The following is a 25056-nucleotide window of genomic DNA, read 5'->3' on the forward strand; positions in this document are numbered from 1 at the left end:
TTCCAGAGCTGGTGTCAGACAGCTGGCAGGTGGGGTCATTTCCTGACACAGCTGGCTGCAGGGCCTGGGGTGTCTTGAAACTTGAGTTTACCTCCTGGTGGGCGGGGCTTGGGCTCAGGTGGTCCCACGACTGGTGCTGGCCTGCTGGTGGGTGGGGCTGGGGCCCAGGGGATTCTAGGGCTGATGCCTGCCCACTGGTGCACAGAGCTGGATCCCAGGGTGTCTGGGTCTGTTGCCTGTGCACTGGTATGTGGAGTTGGGTCCTGGGCCCTCTGGTGGGCAGGGCTGTGTCCTGGGACGGCTGTGGGCTCAGGGGGGTCTTAAGGGGGCGTGTATGCTCCACCCCAGTTGTTCTGCCTGAAGTATCCCGGTACTGGTACCTATAGGCTAGTGAGCAGGGGCACAGCTGGATCCTGAGACTAATAAGCTAGAGGGAGGATTCCAGAATGGCGCTTGCAGGCGCCAGTGTCTCCATGGTGGAATGTGCTCCCAGAAATGGCTGCTGCCAGTGTCTTTGTCCCCAGGGTGAGCTCCAGTTGCCTCCTCCTTCTCTGGGAGACTCGCCACGATCAGTAGGTAGGTCTGTCCCAGGCTCCTTTCAAATTACTTCTTCTGCCCTGGGTGCTGGAGCATGAGTTTTTGGGTGCACCTTTTAAGAATGGAGTCTCTATTTCCCCCTGCCCTCTGGGACTCCCAAAGGTAAGCTCCACTGGCCTTCAAAGCCAAATGTTAATAGGGCTTGTCTTCCTGGCACAAGACCCTTGGGTTTGGGGATCCAGATGTGGGGCTCAGACCCATTGTTTGCTGGGAAGAACCTCTGCAGTTGTGATTATTCTCCCATTTGTGGGTCGCCCACCCAGTGGTGTGGGTCTCGACTGTATTGTGTTTCTGCACCCCACCCCACCCCCTGTCTGGTTGTGGTTTTCTTGGTATCTTTAGTTGTAGAAGATCTTTTCTGTTTGCTTCGGTCTTTTTGATCCATAGTTCTATAAATAGTTGTAATTTTGGTGTGCCTGTCAGATGAGGTGAGCTCAGAGTCTGTCTCCTCTGCCATCTTTCAAAATCTTTTTTTGGCTTCCGTAGTTTTTTAAGTGCCTCAGGTGATCCTGATGTGTAGCCAAATTTGAAAACCACTGAGATTTTGCCCCTCAGTTATTAATGACTTGGGCTGGGGTTGCCATTACAACAGGAATGGACATGTTCTTTCGTTTATATCATATTCTTCAGCAGATATTGAGCATATTATGTGCCAGATACCATGTTGGAGACTCAGATCAAACTCATGTTGAAATATGTAGCACTACTGTGGATCAAAGTAGTGTAGTAGAAAAGTAGAAATGTGAAGTTTTCAGAGGTCAGACATGGTAGTAGGGCATACAAATCTTAATTGTATATTGTTAGGTTGAGAAAAACCTTCAGAGAGACCATCCAGTTTTAAATGTTTGTTTTGAAGATGATGTTATGCCCATGTGCTGTGGCTGAAGAGAAATTTTAAACACACACAGGTATGTTGGGTACAGGTATAACATTCAGATTTATTATATCAAAGAAACATTAAAGGGCTGGAACTAGTCTCAAAAGATAAAAACAGTTTATGCATTTTTTCAACATTTTTTGAGCATGCTAGCTGCTGGGAATGTGATAGGGAGGAAAACACAGGAATAGTGAGTTTCTGCCCTCAGACTGCTTATACTCCAGTGGTTTGATGTATGATAGAGTGGCTTACACCGAGAAAGGGATATGAAGAGAAAGTACTCTCAGATGGAATAGGTATGAGGACATCAGCAGGAGGAGCAGTGAAGACTTCACAGCAGGATGTGCAAAGGCCCTGGGGGCAGGAGCACCTGGAATCCACTTAGCTCACTGTAGTGGGGGTGGGGGAGGGGGGAACTAAAAATCTAAAAATCCACCAAAGGATTTTTAGAGCGATGGGAGGCATGGCCCAATTTACTCAAGTAGAATCAGAAATATTTTACTGGGGGGGAGGGGTAGAAGTGAGATGATGATGAGGAAGAGGAGGCAATAAAAAGGAATAAGATGCCAAATCAGCAAGAACAGTTGAGGGCTGGTGAGGATCAGAGTTTGAGGGCCAGAGAGACTCCAGGGCCCTAGTGCTAAAGATGTGTGGCTTTCACAGGCCCGTCTCCAGCTTTCAGCCTGTTTGCAACTGTGCTTGATTCGTGGCTTACGAAATGGTCATTCTTAAGAAGACAGAGAAGAATCTGAAGTAGAACTTGACTGAAGCTCAGAGCACAAGGTTTGTTTTAAGCCCTGAAGTAGCTCAATCTCGTCCTTCAGCTGCTGCTGCCTTTGTTCAGATAGATGAATTTTGTTCTCTATTGCTATAATAAGAAAATTATTTCAGGTTATTCAGTAGTTTTATACACAATGCACTATTTCTAGCCTCTTCTGAAAGTGCATAGTACACAATGCGGTGCCCCAAATGAAAAGGATCTAGGGTCTTGTGAGCAGGAATTGATGCTTTTATGCTTTTGATTCCTCTTCTAGTTCAGGATACAATTCTAGTATTTATCACACATAAAGCTGGTCTGTAAATCTTTAAAATTTTGTATACATTTATAGCAGAAAAGGCACTTCTGTATACTTTTGAGGATTTGAAAGCAGCAACTAAATAACCTTCATGCTACACAATATCCATGTTGACAGGATGCCATTAGACTATCAAGAGTTAAGGGCAAATCTTTCAGAGAAATGCATCCAATTTTTAATGTTACATAAAAGCTTTCGGTTTTATTTAGAAATAGGAATGCTTTCATTGTGGAAACTTAGAAGCTACTTTAGTTAGGCGTTATAAACTATAATATTACTCAGTGGCAATTTTTTAAACACCTCAAGAATATCTGTATACCTGCAGTTAACTTTCTGGAACACTGAAAAAGATGAATTAAGCAAAAGAGTCTTTATCAGTTGGGGTGTGAGAAGTTAAGTCTTTTAAGTTGGTTCTCATGCGATTCCAAATAGTGTCACCCCCGGGAGCTCACACCCCCCAAATACTACACTATACTGTATGTACTCCCAACTAACTTAACCTAGGTAGTGACATGTTCCAAACATGTTACTTTTATATGAAAGAAAAATAAACATACATGAAAGTCACCTACAAAATAAAGCTTTTTAGAAAAAAAATTTAAAGGCCTCTTAAAAAAAAAAAAAGGATATTCCCATAAGACGTATGCAGACATTCTCAAGAGACTGGTAAAAAAACACACTATTGTTGACTTTTTCTGCTGATTATAAATGTAATACAAAATTCAAATAGAAATGTGTAATATGAAAACAAAAATGAGAAAGGCTTGTGTATACTGAGACAGGAATATGAACTAATATTTTATCCACAGGGAAAATCTATTTTCCTAATATACTTGCTGGAAGGACAAATACATCTCTGGAAAAGAACAGAGTTTAGGGCACTGTTTGTGTACAACTTCAGGGGGAGCCATCTGCCTTAAACTCTGTGTCAACCTGTGCCCTCCACTCCCACCGGGATGTGCAGTGCACAGCCTGCCCAGCTGTGTGGGGCAGCCTTGATGGAGAAGTCAGGTCAGACTCATCAATGTGGAAACTTAGCCTGTTTTGAAGGCATCTGAAATAGTGGTGAAAGGACCACTGTTTGATGTTTTATGGAAAGGTTAACTCTCTGTTTCCACTAGGTTTTCTTTTTCAAAAGTTTCTTGGCTATTCTTTTTTTTTTTTTTTTTTTGATGATGAACTTTAGAATCAATCACAACCCTTCCTCTCCCATTAGATTTGAAGATTAATGTTGAAAGAACTGAAATTTATACACATCATACCAAGTGAGAGGGAGACAGTGCAGCATGGTTTATCACAGCCTCACCAGTTCCTGCTGATTTCCAAACATGGTGCCCAAATACTTCCATTTTGCAATTAATTTTTTGTTTCCACTTTTTTAGATGAGTTCTTTTTCTGATTACAAAAGCATTGTGTGTATGTATAAAATGTGGAAAATACAATGAGCACTAAGACAAAAGAAATTACTATAATCCAGTCACCTACAGATAACTACTGTTTCCATTTATGTGCAGTTTTTCTGTGTGCATGTGTGACCCTGTGTATATATATTTTTTCTTCTGTGTGTGAGGGCTCATATTGTTTTTTAATGGGCTTTTTCATTTAATGCAAGGGTGAACATTCTTCTAAAATAGGATTTTTATCACCTGAATAGTGTTATTTTAATATATATGATAAATGTTTATAAACTTTGCTGCTCAGTTATAACTCTTACCTGCTTGAATATTTACAAATGCATCTTCAAACAATCTGCAGTCAAAAAGTGAAGTCCCAATTTCTTCATAGTCTGGAGGAAGAAGAACATTTTCAGTTTTAATTTAAATAACTTACATAGGCAGAAACACCTCACAGAATAACCCTCAAAAAGGAAAAGCACACAGAGCAGGCATCCCCTGTGGACTGCAGTGGCAGCAGCCTCACCAGGGAGCTCGTTAGAAATCCAGATTCTTAGCACCTTTACTGGATCAGAACCTCCAGGGATGGGGCCCAGCCATCTGTTTTAACAAACCCCCCTGGTGGTTCTGAGGGGCATGCTCAAGTTCGAGATGTGCTTGGTCTAGAGACAAGAGTAAACGAACAAAAGAATGTCAAATGTCTGTTTGCTCTTAACTACACTTCTTGGTTTTGTCCTGTAGAAAAAAATCCCTTTCAAATAATCATATATTTTACATTGTTACCCAAAATACAGACTGTCGAGGTTTTTCCTTCTAAGACAGCTATACAGTCGACCCTTGAACAATGTGGGGTTGGTTAGGGGTGCTGACCCCCGTGCAGTCACAAATCCAAGCATAACTAACTTCACAGTCAGCCTCCCAAATATGTGGTTCCTCTGTATCTGTGGTTCTGTATCCACGGATTGTATAGTATTTTATTGCGTAGTATTTATTGAAAAAAACTCAGGTATAAGTGGACCCGTACAGTACAAACTCATGTTATGTGTCGACTGTATTTATAATAAAGTTTTTAAGCTCCTAACACAGGTTATGAGAAGGCTAAGTGGCTGTATACCTGCGTGTACAAATGGAACTTCAGCGTCCCGAAGAGCTCTTTCTGAAAGGCCACATTTAACTAAACCAAACATCAACCAAAACATTAAAATTACTTCTTTCTTCTATACTTTACAGTATCAAAAAAGGCACTTGCTTGTTTAAGGAACAGAATTAGAGTCAAATCAAAACTAGCATAATGAATGCCACTCTCAGATCTTAGCAGCAAGCGTGCTCAGCCGCAGGGAGCGGGGGGAGCGCAGGTGTGTGACTGAACCTGGTTCTGAACTTGCCCATTCTCTTGATGGTCACTGAGTTATGAACCTCTGGAAAAGACATTAAAACTTTCAGGGAATCAGGGTATTTTTTACTAAAGTAATGATTTTGTCAATTACCTACCTCCTGTTGATTTATAAAAAGACAAGAGATCTGGAACAATAAATTGTATTAAAGAATGAGATAAAGGATGTGAAGGCGATCTGGCTGCGACATGTGTCACCCCACTGATCGCCAGGGTTGATGCGGCTGATCTGGCTGGCTAGGCGGGTGTCCCCTTCCTCCCTCACCGCTCCACGTGCGTCCCTCCCGAAGCTGCGCGCTCGGTTGAAGAGGATGACCTTCCCCGATAGAAGAGGACCGTTCTTCGGTCAAGGGTATACAAGTAGCTGCACTCCCCTGCTAGAACCTCCAAACAGGCTCTCAAGAATGAGATAAAGAAGGAAAAGAAAAAAGAAACAGCGCAGAAAGAAAATGTTTACTTTTTTGGGGGGGGGGGGTGTTGGTTTTGTTTAACATGTAGGTCTGTGAGAAGTCTCTATATGTAGAAATTTTGTTATTTCAATACCTGATTCTGAAGTGGTGTCATCCCTGAGTCTTTCGTGAATCAAATGAAGTTTGTCTACTATTTCTTCAAATAAAGCATTAAGAAGACCCGCTTCTTTACATTTCTTAAGAAAAGGAACTTTCACAATTGCATCTAAGAATAAAAAAAACATTTCAGAAGGAAATCGTCTGTCTCAGGACAGCAATCATACATCACTTTATGGTCACTTCTTCAGACTTTGCCTAGTGGTGGATGAGCATTATTAGGTAATACGTACAGCACCTTTATCTTTTCTATTAATTGTAATTTCATCATACCTCATTTTTTTCAAGCTGAAACAATGAAATGTTATAAAAAGTGAAAATAAAAACTTCTCTGCTTAGAATAATTATATGAATAAAGAGAATTTTCTAAAATTTAGCTTCAAATCTTTGAGATAACAGCCTCCCTCATTTTTTTCTGTCACAGTTGACTGTTATTATGGAACGTCTGTTTCCTTAAGAGAAAGTTACAATTACTGGCTTAAGCTTCTTGGCGGGGGGCGGGGGGGGGGGTCACAGTGTGAGGGGTGGCATGTCATTGGATTCTGAACTCAGGCAACTCTGGCTTCTATATCAAGAGCTGTATCCTTTCTTAATACTGAAGAGCAGTTGGACCATCCCAACCTGTTATAAGTTATTTTGATCCGTTGGGGTTATGATGGAGTGAATAATTATGATAAAAGATTTCTATTCTTATAATTCATTACTACAAGTCTAGAATAATAAAGTGGGATACCAACTCTGAAATTCTAAATAATAAAGTGGGATACCAGCTCTGAAATGGTACTAAGTACTGTAAGTCATATTCGTTAACAGACAAAACTTATAGCAAACCTGTGTGTCTGCCATCCTTTTCCTTCCTATCCAATTCCATTCTTTCCGGTGGCTAAAAGGAGAGAAAGATCAAGATTACTTTACACTAATTTTTTACTGTTGACATTTAATACAGTGAGTCCTCTACATATGAATGAGTTCCATTCTGAGAGCACATTTGTAAGTCCAATTTGTTCGTAAGTCTAACAAAGTTAGCCTAGGTACCCAACTAACACAATCAGCTATATAGTAAGTACTGTACTGTAATAGGTTTATAATACTCTTCACACAAATAATACATAAAAAACAAACAGAAAACAAAACATTTTTAATCTTACAGTACAGTACCTTGAAAGGTACAGTAGTACAGTACAACAACTGGCACACAGGGGCTGGCATCGAATGAACAGGCAAGAAGAGTTACTGACTGGAGGAGGGAGAGGAGGTGGGAGATGGTAGAGCTGAAGGATCGTCAGCAATAGGAGATGGAGGGCAAGGTGCAATTTCACTCACGCCTGACGGTGATGGCACAGGTTCTGGTTCCTTGCTGGATTCAGTTCTCTTTACCCTCTTGACAAAACGATCCCTTGATGTCTGGGTAGTAGCTCTTCTTTTCCTGTCATAGATGACATGGGAGCACTGGGTTGCATTCTTAACAGCTGCTGCAGTCTTCGTGTACTGTTCTACGTTCGGGTCCTGTGCTTGAAATAAAGTTACTGTACTGCTGTATACAGTACTGTAGAGTACACAAAAGCACAACCACTTGTAGAGGATGCAGACGTGTGACAATGTACTCCAGACACATGAATGTGATTAGACGTGTGAATGCACGTTTGCATCTTTGAAAGTTCGCAACTTGAAGGTTCGTGTGTAGGGGACTTACTGTATTGCATAAAGTGAAAACCAAATTCAGTGATATACTTATGGTGAAAATCATGTTCCATGTTCATATGTAGATGTAAACATCAAATGTAGTTTTGTTTTTGTCTAACAAAACATTAACAGGTGTAACAAGCACCTCTTGTATAAATAGGGTGAGAAGTTGCTGGCTCATATTAATTAAAGCTTACACGAGCTGTTGCAAATCCCCAAAACATTTTCATATGCTTTACACAGAATAGGAATCCAGAAAATTATGAATCACAAATTAGGTCAAATGTGGATCCTACAGCCGGGAAATACTTGGCTAGGTAAGGATGTTCCACTGCACCTATGCCTGTTTTAAGACCATAAACACCCTGTGGGCTCAGATCCTCTCACTGATTTGGTACCCAGGGATGTGTTACAGGAGCCAGGGGACAGTCATCTCCTGGAGGTTATGTGCTTGGATACCCAAGACACATCCAACTTCTCTTTAATATTCATCATCATCTATCATTGTGTCACCTGAAATTCAGAAGGTTAAAAAAAGACATTGTATGGAGAAACTTAAAGCTATAATGAAATTAATTCAGATTACCTGTACAGGATTGCCTGTTGAGAGATGTTTTTTCCTCCCCCTTTTACTTTTCACTCCTGAAAAGTAAGCAGAAAAGTATAAATTATGTAGATAGTGGAATCCATAAAGGAAAAGACTGATGCTGGACTACAGAAAATGTACAACTCTTATATACCAAAGGTTATAACAAAGTCAAAAGATATGTCAAACTTAGATTAAATGTTTGCAAAAAAAAATGACAAAAGGCCAATTTTTAAAATATAAAAGGACCTTATAAATCAATACAAAAAAGGCAATTGGGTGGAAAAATGGGCAAATGGGTAACTCTGGAGAGAGGGTTCATTAAACAGAAAAATAAATTGGATCACAGGGAAACAATATAATTGATCAAAAGATAGGGGAGTATACTCAGTTTCACCCGTAAGTAAAGATATGCAAAGTAAAACAGAATTTTTCATTGATCAGATTAAGATGTATAATATATAATGTCTGCAAGGATTTGGGTCAGTGTGTACTGCTGGTGCGGCCTCTTTAGAAGATAATTAGCCAACAGTTACCCAGAGTTTCATTGTTTATACTCTTTGACCCAGCAATCTACTTACAGGAAGTCTTTCTAATAGTATTGTTACATAAAGGCACAAAGATGAGTGGAGAAAAATGTTAGTTACAGTATTAAATGTGATAGAAAAAAGCTGGAAATAACTTACATGTCAGTCACGCAGAGACTAGTTCAACTGTGGTTCAGCTATACAACTGAATAATATACATAGTGGAATACTATGAAGCCTTTTAAAAATGAGGCAAGATCTACTTATACCCACTGATAGAGAAGAATTTCTAAGATATACTAAGTGAAAAAGCAAAATATAGTAGTAGGTATGTTTCTATACACAGAACATTTTTGGAAGAATTCGAAAGAAACAATGATGGTTTCCTCTGGGGAGAGGATTCGTTACAGTGTTATAATATGCTTTTTAAAACGAATACATTATTGTCATCTTTCCCTGTCAGTGAACACTGACTGACAGCAATGTTTTTGATAGTATTTGATAAGTTGCAAGGGGAATGGCTGAAGGGCAACGCTATTGTTTAGAGAGCGTTGCTTACACCACAAAATGCAGCTGGCATGACAGGGAACTAATAAGCCTTTCCCAAAGAGGGCCGACTCCTGTCCACAGAGATCATTCCACATCTTGTGTTGGCAAGACTGCTCTTCCGGCAGTACACAAAGGTCAGGTAACCCCAGGTAGCCAGGACCCAATTTTCCTCAGAACGGAAAGGCTAATCATGCATTCTTAGGAGAATTGCATTCAGGGAACATACAGCACTTTATCAGTTTTATCTACTGAAGATTCTGATAGTCTTCTCAGAAGACAAGTAGTCACAAAAGTCAAAGCTTCTTACCATGTTTTGGTCTGGTCAGCTGACTGGAGTGAGAATGGAGGACACCAGACAAAGGCTTCACTGAGAGTAGGTCTAGTTCACGAAGAAGAAAAGTTTAGTTCATTATACTGCACACTGCACAGGGACTGACAATTTTAAAAGTATGTAACATTTTGACTCAAAAATTTGTATTTTAACTTAGTGAGGCCAGTAAATCAGATTATTCCATGTCTTACCGAAGGTTTACCTTTCTTTAAACCCACACCACTAAATTTTATAGACTTACCATTTTGAAGGTCAGCATGTTGTTGGCACAATACTCTGAAAACATGAAATTTCAAAGAGTCAAATAATTGTATTTACACTTTTCAAATATTATGCCTATTGCACTGTAATTTAAAAGGGAACTAATCTGTTTTTCATGCGGGCTTAACCTTAAATATTTATTTGTTAAAAACAAAATTGCTGTTCAAGCCTGTGTAGTTACTGACAGACATCAAGTGTAGATGGACCCTGTGCCAGCGTCCCCTGTGCCCTTGAACAGGTCAGCGTGCTCTCTGCAGGGGTGAGTGCTGACTACGTATTTTGAACAATACTTGTTCATATACAGTGGTCAGTAAGATTTTACTGTATAAAGAAAATACTTAAGAGATCCAACAGCTAAGACACAAGTTTTCATCTGACTACACAAAGTTCTGCTGACTTTCAACAATAAGCACAAAATTGCATGCATTATGTGACGGGAAAGTAGTTTTCTAACTCAACAGGCATCTCCCCCAGATCTTAGATTTGAACTGCATGAGCTTAGAACTAATCAGTGCCCTAGAAGAGAAGGAAGAAGCAGAGCAGCTAGAGCAAAGAAGTGCAGTGAGTAAACCTGAAGGAGCTGCTCAGGCCCTGTTTTCTCTCCAGCCTTTCTTCCTCCGCAGCCCCCAGTTCCCTTCCTTACGGTGCTGACCCTCATGATGCAGGGTCCCCCTCACCTAGGGGAATGTATGAACTCTTCCTGTCGTACATCAGTTCCTGCCTCCTCCATGCAGTCCTCCCAGCACCCCACCCACCCACCCCCAATCGATATTAATCTCCTCGCCCTTCAGATTCTGGTTTCTCAGCACTTTTGTTTGCCAGGTACTTAATTTTTTTTTTCAACCATATATAAAAGTGGAGATGTGATGAACTCCCATGCCCCCAACCCATCACCCGTTTTCAACAATTATCAACTGAAGTCCAAGCCAGTTTCATGTAAATCCCCTCCTGCTCCCATCAGGCCACGTGCTCCTACTAGGTTTGACCTTCTGGTCCTCCTGTGAGGTGATAGTTTTAGTTCACATCTTGTTTCTCTTTATATTCTCACTATACCTAACAAGGGGTCTTGTGCGTGACAGCCACTCCAAATGCTTAAATTCAATTTAAAAATGAAAAAGTTCACCTGATACCTGATAAAACTATGACGAAGAAGATTATTTTATGAGTCTCTATTCATTGGTTCTACTAATATATGATCAGTATTTTTTCAGACTTTAAGGTATAGCAGGAACTTGACTCCTTTTTGTTTGACCTTATAGCTCTGCTAACAGTCTTTTTAGTGGGTGTTTTAGGTCTTTGGAGAAGTCATAATAAAATAAGCTCTTTGGGAAGGTAAATAATAAAAGTGAAACAGAATATTTCAATTCATGAGTTTCTCAGCAAATCAAATATAAAAAGAATATAAAATTAACATATTTACACATTTCCTGTCTAGTCTCAAGCAAGAAAATACCTGTGTAAAATCAGATTTTAAATTATTTAACAAACTTCTTTGAATGTTAGGCTTGCCCACATTTTAGGATATATGGCTGCTAAGCTTAAAGAGGATATGGTGTCAAAGAGCAAAGACTCTGGAGCCCTGAAGCCCAGCTCTGCCTCTTACCAAATGTGTGGCCTGGATACAAATTACTGTCGGGCCTCAGTTTCCTCATCTTTAAAATGGGGATAGTAGTACCTACCTTACTGGGCTATTAGAGTATTAAACGAAATAACATTTGTAAAGTACTTTGAAGTATTCCTGGCATAAAGTAAGTGGTTAAAAGATAAAGTAATAAAATAAAATAGTTCTGGAACACACTGATAAAATTGGAGATATATGCCCACAGGGGGAAAAAAATCTACCCTCCATATGGAATTTTAAAGTATCATTTAGGAATGTAACAGATCTTACAAAAATCATATTAAAAATAATCCTCTGCAAGGGATAAATTCGGAGTTTGGGATTAACATATACATACTACTATATATATCAGTAAAATAGGTAACCAACAAGGACCTACTGTATAGCACAGGAAACTATACCCAATATTTTGTAATAACCTATAAAGGGAAAAGAATATATATATATATGGGTATAACTGAATCTCTTTGCTGTACACCTGAAACTAACACAACACTGTAAATCAACTACTTCAATTAAAAAAATAAAAAAATAAAAATAATTCTCTCATAACACTAATCCTATTATTCAGATACTATGCCTGAAAAAAAATGTATATGTTTCACTGAAATTTAAAATGTCCAGTTCAATCAGAATCTATTCATATGCCCCAAAGAAGTGAGAAGTGTCTGCCTGGCTCGTCAACATTAGACCATCATTCTCTGTTTTATTCCATCTCATAATTTTAAAAAGGTCAAACCTAACCTTTTGACTGTTATTTCCTTCACCTTTATATGACATATTCTAGACTGCATCTATGTACAAAAAAGAGTTCGCTGAACATGACCTGAATCAATTAAAAACTGGGTTACTGATTTCTTCTGACTAAACTGTATAATGACTTAACTGAACTGACTTCTTTCATCAGAAGGAAGATCACGTTTCTTCCTGGATAAAACAAATATACTTGTTTTGGACTTGAAATATGCCTTACTGGATCAAAGTTAACATTAAAGAATTATTGAAAAACAAGGAGCAAGATTTCAAAGCCAAAGGCAACACAAACAAGGTGTAAATTTCTTCAAGGACTTAATGACTGATAACTGTATTTGCTGCATAGTTTCTTTATCATTTTTAGAGGCTATTTATAGTTAAGAGGGTGGTGAGAGTGATGGGAAAATACATTCATTTGGAGACAAGATGGGTAAAGCATGGACCTAGAACTAACAAGTCAGGCTCCTTTCCTGTTTACAGAAAAGAGCGAGTGTGAACTGGTTCCCAGCCTCGTGGCCACCGTTAGGTTACTTGTGCTACCATGTCAACCAGTGCTTTCTATGAGGAAAGAAAGGATGCAGGGAGAGTAAAACCCAAAACAAAACCAACCCTGCTTCTTTTCTTCCTATGACACTTAGGGAAGGTACTTTCAAGTTAGGTTCCCAGCTGGGCATCTCCCAAACCACATTCTTACTTGGAAATCATTTGCATAAAATTAGCTTTAAAAAGTCTCCTTGTCCTTATTCCATCCCCCAAACGTGGCTTTAAAACTGTTTTATTAGATACCTGTAAGTTCCTTTAGATGCATCAGCTTGTAGAACTGCATGGTCACTCTTGGCACAGAAAAAGTGGTAATTCTTGAGACAGGATTTTAAATCACATCCCACGGTGGCTCCTGCTTTCCCACAAAATGTGCATTTCTACAGAAGAACAGATTTTACTGAGTAAGCACCTGATCTTTCAGAATCTTTGTTAAAATTTAAAGTTAAAGATGTCATCAAATATTATTTTTAAGTTGGCAGTCCTAATGTCCTCAGCTACAAACACCTGGTCCTGACATTCAGCTGCTCTTTTTGAAATTTCAGCAAAACCTCAACTAACTGGAATGTTTTGTAATGATCTGATTAAAAGCAGAAAACCCTTTTTGCTTCCAAAAAAACCCCCTCTCCTCTCTTTTTAAAAGAGATTTCTAAAAAGCAGGGTTGGCAACACTGTCCAGCTCTAGGCAAGAGGTTCTGTTGGGGACACTGAGCCTGTGACCAAGGTCAGCTCCTGGCAGTGCCACTAACAGCTGTGTGATCTCAAGCCAGTCCCTTCCCCTCTCTTAGACCCGAATTCCTCCCTGAGGATCACAGTGCCTGTCTTACAGAGGCACTACTGAGGAGACGTGAGAGAAAGGAAGTGAAATCTCTTTGGCATCTATGTAGAAAGGCCAAAAATGTAAAAAAACAAAAACAAAAACAAAAACAAAAAAGCCCCTGAGGAATAAGTTCTTTTCTTAGCTCAATTCATTTGATCTCTTGCTTTTATATATCAGTCTATTGGTCTGCTAGGAAGGTGGCGTAGAGATGGCTAGGAGGAGAGTACGTGGCCACAGAAACCTGTTTGGAGGAATCTGAGCCATGACCACAGCTGGTTTATATCATGCTCTGGCTGAATGACGGCGCACAATGAAACCACCTAGCAAAACAGGAGGTGACAGCTCACACAGTATCCCAAGGTCAGCACAAGCAACTATATAAATAAAGGAAATTTAATTGTGGGTGAGAAATTAGATTGTGCAAAAGGCAGAATTTGAAGTCAGAGCACAAAGAATGATTTAATGTTGGGGGGCCATCTGACTATATGTATAGGAAAAAAAGTTAGATCCCTACCTCACAATATATTCCCAAATTCCACATGGATTAAAGCTTTAACTATATAAAAAATAAGTATTTTTAAAAAGCTACAAAAAATTAGAAAATATAAGAGAAAGAAGAAAAGGACAGTACTGAGGCTTTCTAAGCAAGGCAGGAGACACCTTGAAAAAGAAAAAGACTGACAGATTTGACTATATAAAAAATTTAAGCTCGACTTTTAAGGTGATAGATACCATTTAAAAAAAGGGAAAAGACTGTTTGCTGCATAGTAGATAAAGGGTAAGACGCTGATAGCCCACAGAAAAATGGGAAGAGAATACAAACGGGGATGATGGCGGACAAATGATGTGCTGTTTACTGAGGAGAAGTGAGCAGGTTTGGATGGATCGTGTGTATGAGTGTATAGGGGATGGAACTATTCTTTTCCGGCCAGTTTAACATGAGAGGCTATTACCTATCCAGGTAGGTATGTCAGGTTGGTCATCGGGGCTGGAGATAAGAGTCTCGGCATAAGAATGGTATTGAAGCCATGGGAACTGGATGAGGTCATGTAGGAAGGATGTTCGGATTGAGGAAGGAGCCCAGGAAAGAGCCTTGGGCACTCCAAACTGTAGAGGTTGAGCAGAGGAGGAAAAACAGCCAAGGCACCTGAGAAGCAGCAGCCAGAAAGGTAAAAGACATACTAGCAGTGTATGTCCAGGAAGTCAAAAGAAGGAACTACTTCAAGATGCAGGGCAGGGACCACTGTGTGATGATACTGCTGACAGGTTAACTAAGGTCAGACAAGTGACACTGTAAATGACCAGTTCTTTGTGTATAAGGGAGAGTTTTGGTTTTTTTTTTAAAGATGACATGATCAGTTGATCATGTTTATATGCTGACAAGAATAATCAATTAGAAAGAAGGGATACTGATGTGAGCGGGTAGAGGAAAATGCAAGAACCTAGTCCTTAAGGAGGGAAGGAGGACGGCTCCAAAGCCCATGTGCAGGGTTGGCTTTGACAGGACGGAAGTCTGAGAGTCTGGGGACAGGCTGGTGGGCAGTGGTTTGGACAGTAGGGGTTCCTGTCTAGTCACTTCCATTTTCTCAGTAAGAATCTGGCAAAGAAATGTACAACACCAGGAGTGAACCCTAATGTAAACTATGGCCTTTGGGTGTTTCTGATGTGTCAATGTGGTTCATCAGTTGTAACATATGTCCCCTCTAGTGGAGGGTATTGATAAAGGGGAGACTGTGAACGTGTAGGGGCAGGGGGAATACAGGAACTCTCTGTACCATCCCCTCAGTTTTCCTGTGAACCTAAAACTGCTCTAAAAAAGAAAGTCTATCCAAAAAAAAAAAAAAAAAAAAAAAATCAGGGATAGTCCTCAACTTGGCAAGGAGAAGTAGGGGTGGAGCAAGGTTTTAAAGAGAGATGATAGGATGTGGAAGAGTAAATGTGGAGGGTGGAGGATGAAGTGCTGGTTGTCTGTTTGAGGTTTATGGTCATGAATCTAAGATCAGTCAAAACATCTGTGGGTTTTTCTCCAGTTAACTGCTCAACTACCAGCGCTACTCAGCTCCTGCAGACATCAGACAGACACACTTCCCCAGGCTGGGGCTCTGCTCAGTGAGTGAGGAGGGTGTCCAGGGGGTTTGCAAGGGAGTGACTGCTGTGCTGGACCGTGGCCAGGGATCACTGAAGAGCTGCTGGAGCTGGGTGAACTGGGAGGATTGGGATGATTACTAAAGAGGGGTAACGTGCAACCTCTCCAGTGATCAGGGAAACGCAAGGGAAAACTTTCTGAGACCGGCAAAAATTAACGAGGTTTGAGATGTTCATTTTCGTCACAGGCTGGGAGAAGTGCTCTTTCATCCACTATGTACAGAAGCATAAAGTGGTACAGTCTTTCTGGGGGATAGTTTGTCAGCATGTTTCAAAGATTTTAAAGGGAATTCTCTTTGACTCAGCTGTTCCACTTCTAGGAATGTGCTGTATAGCACCAATCAAACCAACACACGAGGATAATGCACAAAGATGTTTTCTGCAGCATTCACTATCACAGTGAAAAACTGTCAATTCATTATCTAAGGGCAGGGAATGGCTTCACGCCTTCCAGTACATCCTGTGGAATTCCATGAGGTCAGTGAAGAGAATGCCAGGGACAGTCCTATGCTTATGGTTTCATGAATGTGCCACATCTTCTTTCTTGCCTTCCACGCTTTTGCACACCCTGTTCCCTCTCTCTGAATTTCCCCCGTCCCCATCCTCATTCCCCCCTACATTCCCAACTAGGAAGGCTTCCTGAGCCCCAGCTGTGCTGATCTGCCTGCTCACTGAGCGGCCCAAGCTGACGTTTCTCAAAGCACATCAGGCGATGTGGAAATTGCCCATGTATATGCTGACATCCTGCAAGGACTAAAAAAATGTTTGTTCCAGGTCACTAACCTGACTGTGGATTGTGGTGGTGGGTAGGGTGTTAGCGCTCACGCTTGCTGTACCACTGATTAAGCTGTGAAGGGCCTGTCACGGAGGGAGTCTACTACAGCAGACCCAGTAGAGCAACTACTCAGCATTCTTCCTTCCCAGGGGGAGCTGACCCCAGCTCCGAGGGTAGATCCTGATTAGTTATGGTCGCCTCTAGCAATCGGTGCAGAAAGAGGGGTGTGGCCTAATTAAACTTTCAGAAGGGCTCTTAATCCATGCTTGGGGATGAACTTTCTCTTGTGATAAGAGCAAGAAAGCCTGATGCTTCAGCCGCTGCCTGTGGCCACCCTATGATCACAAAGGGACCAGCTGATGTTGTGGACAGGAGGGCAGAAAGGATGATGGGCATGATCCATCATTGAGCCACTGAATCAACCAACTGCGAAGTCAATTTTTCCTCTAAGTTAAGAAAATAAGCATCACTTTTTTTTTTTTAAAGCCAGTTTGTTCCTTCCACTTATAGCCAAAGCATTCTAACTCATATCTACTTTGCCGATGAAGCATATTGCAGTTTATTTTAAAATATTAAAATATTCAACTGAATCTAAGTTTCCAATATAGGTCCTACTTCTTTCAGCTCTCCACGTTGCATCTCTATCCCCTGGTTTATCAATCAAATAGACTTTCTTTTGAAAGCATCACCAAGGGTCTGTTCACCTGAGTAATAGAATCATTTATACTTACCAACTTCCTTCCTCTCTTGACTTCTTTCTTTACCGATTCCACATCAAAATTTCTATCATGATTGAACGGATCATGATCCTCACATTCCACAAGCGCCGAGGAATACAGCTGCAGATTGGGAAAAGAAAAAGCCAGAGTATGCGCAAAGTAATGTTGAAAGCTGCAAGTCAGAAAATGGTACCAAAAAGTACTCACCAGGAGTGGAAGATGGCTTGCGCGTAGAACAGTGACCACCTTTTGGCGTGTGTGAGCAGATCTCAAGTCACCCTGCTTTTCTTTGGGAGTTGTCCTGATCCCCAGACATGTTTTATACTGCATAACCCTGACCCCCAGTGGCTAACTGGACCTGGTCGGGGCCCTGACCCCAAGCTGGGCCAGTCAAAGTCCCTATCCTAGGGGACTAAAACAGGCTCTGAGCCACATGGTCAGAGCAAGTCAGTCAACAAAGAGAGGAAAACAAAAATGAGGGCTAGAGAGGAAATCCTGGGTTCCTGATGGCTTCCCAGCTCCTGTTTCTTATACCCACCTGTGTGCCTGTCTTCAGGAGCCAAAAATTGCCCCTGCAACTTATTGCAAAGCCCCTTTTATATTTAGGTTGGCTCGCGCTTCTAAAAGCTTCTTGAAACCAAAAGAATCCAAACTACCTCTGAATGAAAGATCAACATTACACATACACTTAAATAATAAAGGGCGTGAAAAACATAAGATAAAAAATTTTTCACACTGGCACAGGCAAAGATTTCTTATAAAAAGCAGAAACTATAAAGAAAAAGTTATTAAGTTGGAATTCACCAAAATTAAAACGTTTTGCTCTTTGAAAGACATTGCTAAGAAAACAAAAAGGCAAGCCAGAAATTGGGAGAAAATATTCACAATTCATATATCTGACAAAAAAATTATATCGAGAATATAGGGAAAACTCTTGCCACTCAGTAAGACAAATAATTCAGTTAAAAATGGGCAAAAAACCTGGACAGACTCTTCAGAGAAGGAGAGTTACAAATGGTGGATAAGCACGTGAAAAGATGCTCAAAATCATTAACCCTCAGACAAATCAAAGCCACAATGAGATACCAATACACACTCACTAGACTGGTTAGAATTAAAAAGACTGAAAATACCAAGTATCAATGAGGGTGTGGAGCAAATGAAACTCTTACACATTGTTGTAGAAGTGTAAAATGATGCAATTACCTTTACTTTTACATTTACTTTTTGACCCAGCATTCCTCTTATAGGTGTTCACTCAAGAAATAAAAGCATTACTGTCCACATTTAAAGAAGGCAACAGTATACAATGGAGAAAAGACAGTCTCTTCAATAAGTAGTGCTGGGAAAACTGGAGAGCTACATGTTAAAAAATGAAAATAGAACATCTTCTCACATCATATACCAAAATAAACTCAAAATGGATTGAAGACCTAAGTGTAAGACAGGACACCATAAAACTCCTAGAAGAAAACATAGGCAGAACACTGACATAAATCGTAGCAATTTTTTTTTTTGGATTTATCTCCAAAGGCAAGGAAAACATAAGCAAAAATAAACAACTGGGACCTAATTAAACTTAAAAGCTTCTGCATCAACAAACCATTGAAAAAACAAAAAGACAACCTACTGAATGGGAGAAAATATTTGCAAACGATATGACCGGTAAGGGGTTAATATCCAAAATATACAAACAGCTCATACAACATCAAATATACAAACAGCTCATACAACACCAAATATACAAACAGCTCATACAACATCAAAAAACAACCTGATTAAAAAATGGGCAGAAGACCTGAATGGACATTTTTCCAAAGAAGATATAAGATGGCCAACAGGCACATGAAAATATGCCCAACATCACTAATCATCAGAGAAATGCAAATGAAAACCATAAAGAGATATCACCTCATACCTGTCAGAATGGCCATCGTCAAAAAAGACACAAACAAATGTTGTTGAGAGTGTGGAGAGAAGGGAACCCTCCTGCACTGATGTTGGGAACGTAAACTGGTGCAGCCACTGTGGAGAACAGTATGGAGTTCCTCAAAAAACTAAAAATAGAGCTACCGTGTGATCCAGCGATTCCACTGCTGGGTATACATAAAAGAAAATGAAAACACGAATTCAAAAAGATATATGCACCTCAGTGTTCATAGTAGCATTATTTACAGTAGCCAAGGTATGGAAGCAACCTAAGTGTTCATCAACAGATGAATGGATAAAGAAGATGAAGTGTGTGTGTGTGTGTGTGTGTGTGTGTGTGTGTGTGTGTGTGTATATATGTATACATACACACACATACACATACATACAATGGAATACTATTCAGCCATAAAAAAGAATGAAAGTTTGCCATTTGCAACAACATGGATGGATGTGGAGGGTATTATGCTTGGCGAAATAAGTCAGACAGAGAAAGACAGATACTGCATGTTATCCCTTATATGTGGAATCTAAAAAAATTAGTGACTATAACACAAAAAAAGTGTATGTCCACATGAAGACACATATTCAGATCTTCAGATTTATCCTAGTGTCTTCAAACTGGAATTAATGTCTATCAACAGGCAAGTGGATAAACAAATTGTGATAGAGCCATACAATGAAATACTGTGCAGAAATAAAAAGGAACAAAATACACATACAAGAAACAACATGGATGAATCTCCAAATACTGTAATGAGCAAAAGAAGCCAGACACACAGAATACATACTGTAGGATTCCTTTCATGTGAGATGAGAAAGACAGGCTCAAGCTATAGAAGCTGGGGTGGGGAGGAAGTGGCTGCAAGGAGGCATGAGGGAACCTTCTGGGGTAATGGAAATGTTCTACATCTTGATGGTGGTGGTGGTTACGTTGGTAAATACATGACTTAATACTCTCTGAACTGTACACGTAAAGTGGGTGCTTTTTTTTTTTTTTGCGGTACGCGGGCCTCTCATTGCTGTGGCCTCTCCCGTTTTGGAGCACAGGCTCCGGACGCGCAGGCTCAGCGGCCATGGCTCACGGGCCCAGCCGCTCCGTGGCATGTGGGATCTTCCCGGACCGGGGCACGAACCTGTGTCCCCTGCGTCGTCAGGCGGACTCTCAACCACTGCGCCACCAGGGAAGCCCAAAATGGGTGATTTTTAAATGTAAATTATACTGACAACGTTAACTAAAAATAGCAAATTAACATTAACAGTATATTGGAATAAAACATCACAATCAAATAGTGTTAATCTCCGAATGGTTTAACAGCAGAAAATAAACAAGCACATAATTTATCACTAACAGATTAAAAGGAGAAAATTTGAGACATGAAAACCAAATGTAACCTGTGAATCGGAATCTTTTGTTATAAAGTTATTAGGACACTTGAACCTGAAACCTGGGTGGTTTGAGGATTAGATCGTAGTAATATATTAAACTCCTGATTTTGATGGTTACATTGTGATTATGTGAATGTCCTTTGTATAAAATACATACTGAAGTATTCAGGAAAGATAACGCATCATGTCTCAAATTAATTTCAAATGGTTCTGTAAACAAAAATAATCACTAAACAGTCTATAATAAGAATAGAAAAGAGTTTTATTTGAGCCAAACTGAGGACTACCCTAGAAGCCCACTTCCCAGATTACTCTGAGAAACTGCTCTGGAGAAGCACTGTTTCCAGCACAGTTTTATATCTTGTCAGAACAAAGAGCAATAAACGAGTCAGGGTTACATTTCTTCAACATTAAAAAAAAAAAAAAAGAACAGACTAGCATGTACACAGTGACTCAGTATGGCCTTGGAACCTGGGAAGGGAGTTTTATCATCAAAGGAGTACCAGCATTGGCATCCCAGGAGGAGGGGCATATAATCTTTATTTTTAACATGGGCATTCTTTACTTCTGGTCAATGTGTCCTTTTCTCTAATAATTAAAGCAAATGTACAGTGTATATTCGATAGGCCACAAACAGGCTATTTTAGTTAGCATAAAATTCAAGTTAACTCATGTATAAGCCAGAATGACTTCCCTATATCTAAATATGTGAATATTTCTTTCATCAGTTCCAACAAAAAAGGTACTTTGTACTGTATGTGCAACTTTTCTGTAAGTTTGAGATTAAAAAAAGTTGTGTATATAAAAAATAAAGCATCGGACTTCCCTGGTGGCGCAGTGGTTAAGAATCCGCCTGTCAATGCAGGGGACACATGTTCAAGCCCTGGTCCGGGGATCCCACATGCTGCGAGCAACTAAGCCCGAGAGCCACAACTACTGAAGCCCGCACGTCTAGAGCCTGTGCTCTGCAACAAGAGAAGCCACAGCAATGAGAAGCCTGCACACCGCAACGAAGAGTAGCCCCCGCTCGCTGCAACTACAGAAAGCCCGAACGCAGCAACGAAGACCCACCACAGCCCAAAATAAATAAATTAATAAATTAAAAAAAAAAATAAAGCATCTAGCATTGTGCATGGCCAGAGAAAGAGAGTGAAAGAAGCCAGAAGAGCATTACAATAGATGCAGAAAAAAGCATTTCATAATATTCAATACTTTAACTTGTAGCAAGCTAGAAATAAGAGGAAACTTCCTAATTTTAATAAAGTAAAAGTATTAAAAAGTATGCACAAATTTAATGATAAAACCTAGAAGCATCCCAGTAATATAAAAAACAAGACAAGGCTCACTAAAATGCTTTTAATCACCACTATAACACAATGTTCTAGAAAAATGCAGTAAAATAAGAAAAAGAAATTAAGAGGCCCAAAAATTTAAAGGAAGAAAAGTCATCTTTATTTAAAGATGAGGATCGTCCAAATAAAATATCCAGGTGAATCTGACTTTTAGATTTGAGAGTTTGGCAAGATCGTTGGATGAGATAAAAAATAAATAAAAATTGACAGTTTTTGTGTATACCAATAATAGCTCACTTTAAAAATGTATTAACAGGGACTTCCCTGGTGGCGCAGTGGTTGGGAGTCCGCCTGCCAATGCAGGGGACACGGGTTCGAGCCCTGGTCCGGGAGGATCCTACATGCCACAGAGCAACTAAGCCTGTGCGCCACAGCTACTGAGCCTGCGCTCTGGAGCCCAAGAGCCACAACTGCTGAGCCCATGTGCCACAACTACTGAAGCCTGTGCGCCTAGAGCCGCAACTAGAGAAAGTCCACGTGCAGCAACGAAGACCCAACGCAGCCAAAAATAAATAAATTTTTTTAAAAAAATGTATTAACAAAACAAACAAAAAAACAAACCCAGGAATAGGCCTAACCCAAAGTTCTAGACCTCTATAGAAAAAAAATTGTTGGACATTTTTGAAATTCATAAAAGAAGACCTGGGCTTCCCTGGTGGTGCAGTGGTTGAGAGTCTGCCTGCCGATGCATGGGACACGGGTTCATGCCCCAGTCCGGGAGGATCCCACATGCCGCGGAGCAGCTGGGCCCGTGAGCCATGGCCACTAAGCCTGCGCGTCCAGAGCCTGTGCTCCGCAGTGGGAGAGGCCACAACAGTGAGAGACCCGCGTACCGCAAAAAAAAAAAAAAAGCCAGGGTTTATCATAAAATCATGGTAATTAAGGGTGTTGTACCAGCTCATTAGTCACTGATAATCTGCCTGTTTAGATGGCCTGTTTGAACTCTCATGCTTTGGAGACCTAACTATTCTTCCAAAAGATAGCATTGAGAGTACCATGTTACACTCTGTGTGATCTCTGCTAATGGCACTTTGGAATCGTATTAGTTAAGTCATTTTAGACATAACATCACTGTGGATCCAACTGTCAGGTATTGAGTTATCAGCAATTTGAAGAAATAAATTTTGAGGAGGTATCGGAGGAAGGAATACGTTTCATAAAACATTACAATGAAGCTCATGACTGACTTTTGAATAGTAGGAGTTTTAAGTATGCTGTTAAAAATCTGTAAGGGACAGTTAAGAAAATTATCAGATTGTAAGAGAAACGTGTGAGCTCGCCAAACAAGGATTTCAGTGTAGATTCTATCTTTATCAAATGAAGTTAAAGGAACAAGTTATAGTTAAAGTTTGAATGGAAGAGCCTGCCATTGTTGTTCCACATCTGGTTCTTGCTGTTTACATTCCTTTACTGAGCCTACATCTTCATAAGCTTTTTGGCAGGTATACATTGAACACTTCTGTTTCATGGTCAAGACAGGATCAGAGGCCATGGATACTGACAACTGATTTGTCTGTTTTCTTCTTTTTCCATGACTGTATCTACTGCCTCATCTTGATTTACAAGCAAAACCTAGAAAACCTACAAAAATAAGTGTTTTGTGGTTTATCTAGGAATAATACAGAAAATATTCCTTGTTATTTTTGGTGAAGAAAATCAATTTCGTATAGTTTATTTCAACCTAAATAAAATGCGAGTTTTGTTTAAAAGAAAAAAAAAAGAGTGTTGTACCAGCTCAGGAATACACAAGTGACCAATGGAAGAGAATGGAGAGCCAGAAAGAGATCTGTGCACGTATGACAATACTGTTAGAGCAACAGATTAGCATGAGGGTTTGAAACTAGATAGCTGGGTGAGAGTCCTGGCTCAGTCACTTACAGCCCTGTGACCTTGGGCAAGTGATTTAATTTCTCTGTGCCTCAGTTGTTCCACCTTTAGTTTGGGCATAATTATAATACCTACCTCTTAGGGTAGTTGTGAGGATTAACAGTTAATCCTGTTAATCTCCCAGAGCTCCTAGGTTAAGCTCCCAGAACATTACCTTACACAGTGAACACCAAATAATAACAACAGTTATCATTATTATCACTACAAATCAGTGAGGAAAGGATAGATTTTTCAATCATAGTGCTGGGGAAGGTGGTTAATCGCATAAAAAAAAAAACTAAAAGTAGGTCTGTACTTTACACTATAATCCAAATAAATCCCAGTTGGATCAAGAAGCTAAATGAGAAAAGCAAAATTTTTAAACGTTTTGGAATAAAGACAGAACCTTAGTTCAGAAAAGAATTTCTTAGGGGAAAAATCCTACAAATTATAAAGGAAAATAATGATGAATGTTAATTACATCACAAGCTTCTGTATGACAGAAAGCACCATAAATAAAATTAAAAGCAAACATATATAATAAAGCATTAGAATTTATTTATATGTGAATAAATACATATAAGCAAAACTAAGATCTCAAAGATAAAGTGTAGTCTATGAACACAAGTCACAGAATCGAAAAAAGAACCACACAGGAGCACAGCAAACGAGGTGCAAGCTCACTAAGTAATCTAGGAACTGCAAATGCAAATAACAACGAGAGACCATCTCACACCCATCAGAGAGGAAAACATGAAAATCTCATAGTATCATAACAGACACCAAACCACAGATCCAGGGAGGCACTGTAAAGAGAATGAAACGAAAAGCCACAGATTAGGAGAAAATATTGGTAAAATATATCTGATAAAGGACTTGTATCCAAGATATAGAGAGCTCCTAAAAGTTAATTATAAGACAACCCAATAAACCCAATTAAACAATAACAACCCAATTAAAAATTGGACAAACGATCTGGACAGACAACACCAAAGAAGATATACAAATGGCAAATAAGTATATGAAAAGATGCTCAACACCACATGTCATATGTCATCAGGGAATTACAAATTAAAATATGAACATCATATATACACTAACATGTATAAAATAGATAACTAATAAGAACATGCTGTATAAAAATAAATAAATAAAATAAAATTAAAAAAAATACGAACAACATGAACTCTCATTCATTGCAGGTGGGAATATAAAATGGTACAGCCACAGTGGAGGACAGTTCAGCAATTTCTTTCAAAATTAAACATACTTTTACCATACCAAAAAATAAAATAAATCTCATAGAA

The 25056-nt window shown here is 39.7% G+C and overlaps 1 protein-coding gene across 1 annotated transcript in view; it reads right to left on the reverse strand.

The window, feature by feature from the left end:
• Window positions 1-1518: 1518 nt before the first annotated feature.
• LOC307176897 (histone-lysine N-methyltransferase SETDB2-like) overlaps window positions 1519-25056 on the reverse strand; it is an 81052-nt gene continuing 57514 nt past the window's right edge. Inside the window, exons 14-23 of the mRNA XM_079903415.1 lie at window positions 17226-17333; window positions 13001-13134; window positions 9821-9855; window positions 9556-9627; window positions 8173-8228; window positions 7227-7409; window positions 6735-6786; window positions 5881-6012; window positions 4265-4336; window positions 1519-2342 (exon numbers count right to left, since the gene is read on the reverse strand). Of these exons, the coding sequence (XP_079759541.1) occupies window positions 2203-2342; window positions 4265-4336; window positions 5881-6012; window positions 6735-6786; window positions 7227-7409; window positions 8173-8228; window positions 9556-9627; window positions 9821-9855; window positions 13001-13134; window positions 17226-17333 (984 nt within the window). The 3' untranslated portion in view covers window positions 1519-2202. The remainder of the gene's footprint in view (window positions 2343-4264; window positions 4337-5880; window positions 6013-6734; window positions 6787-7226; window positions 7410-8172; window positions 8229-9555; window positions 9628-9820; window positions 9856-13000; window positions 13135-17225; window positions 17334-25056) is intronic.

The sequence above is a fragment of the Stenella coeruleoalba genome (genome assembly GCF_951394435.1).
Source record: "Stenella coeruleoalba genome assembly, chromosome: 18".
Lineage (NCBI taxonomy): Eukaryota > Metazoa > Chordata > Mammalia > Artiodactyla > Delphinidae > Stenella > Stenella coeruleoalba.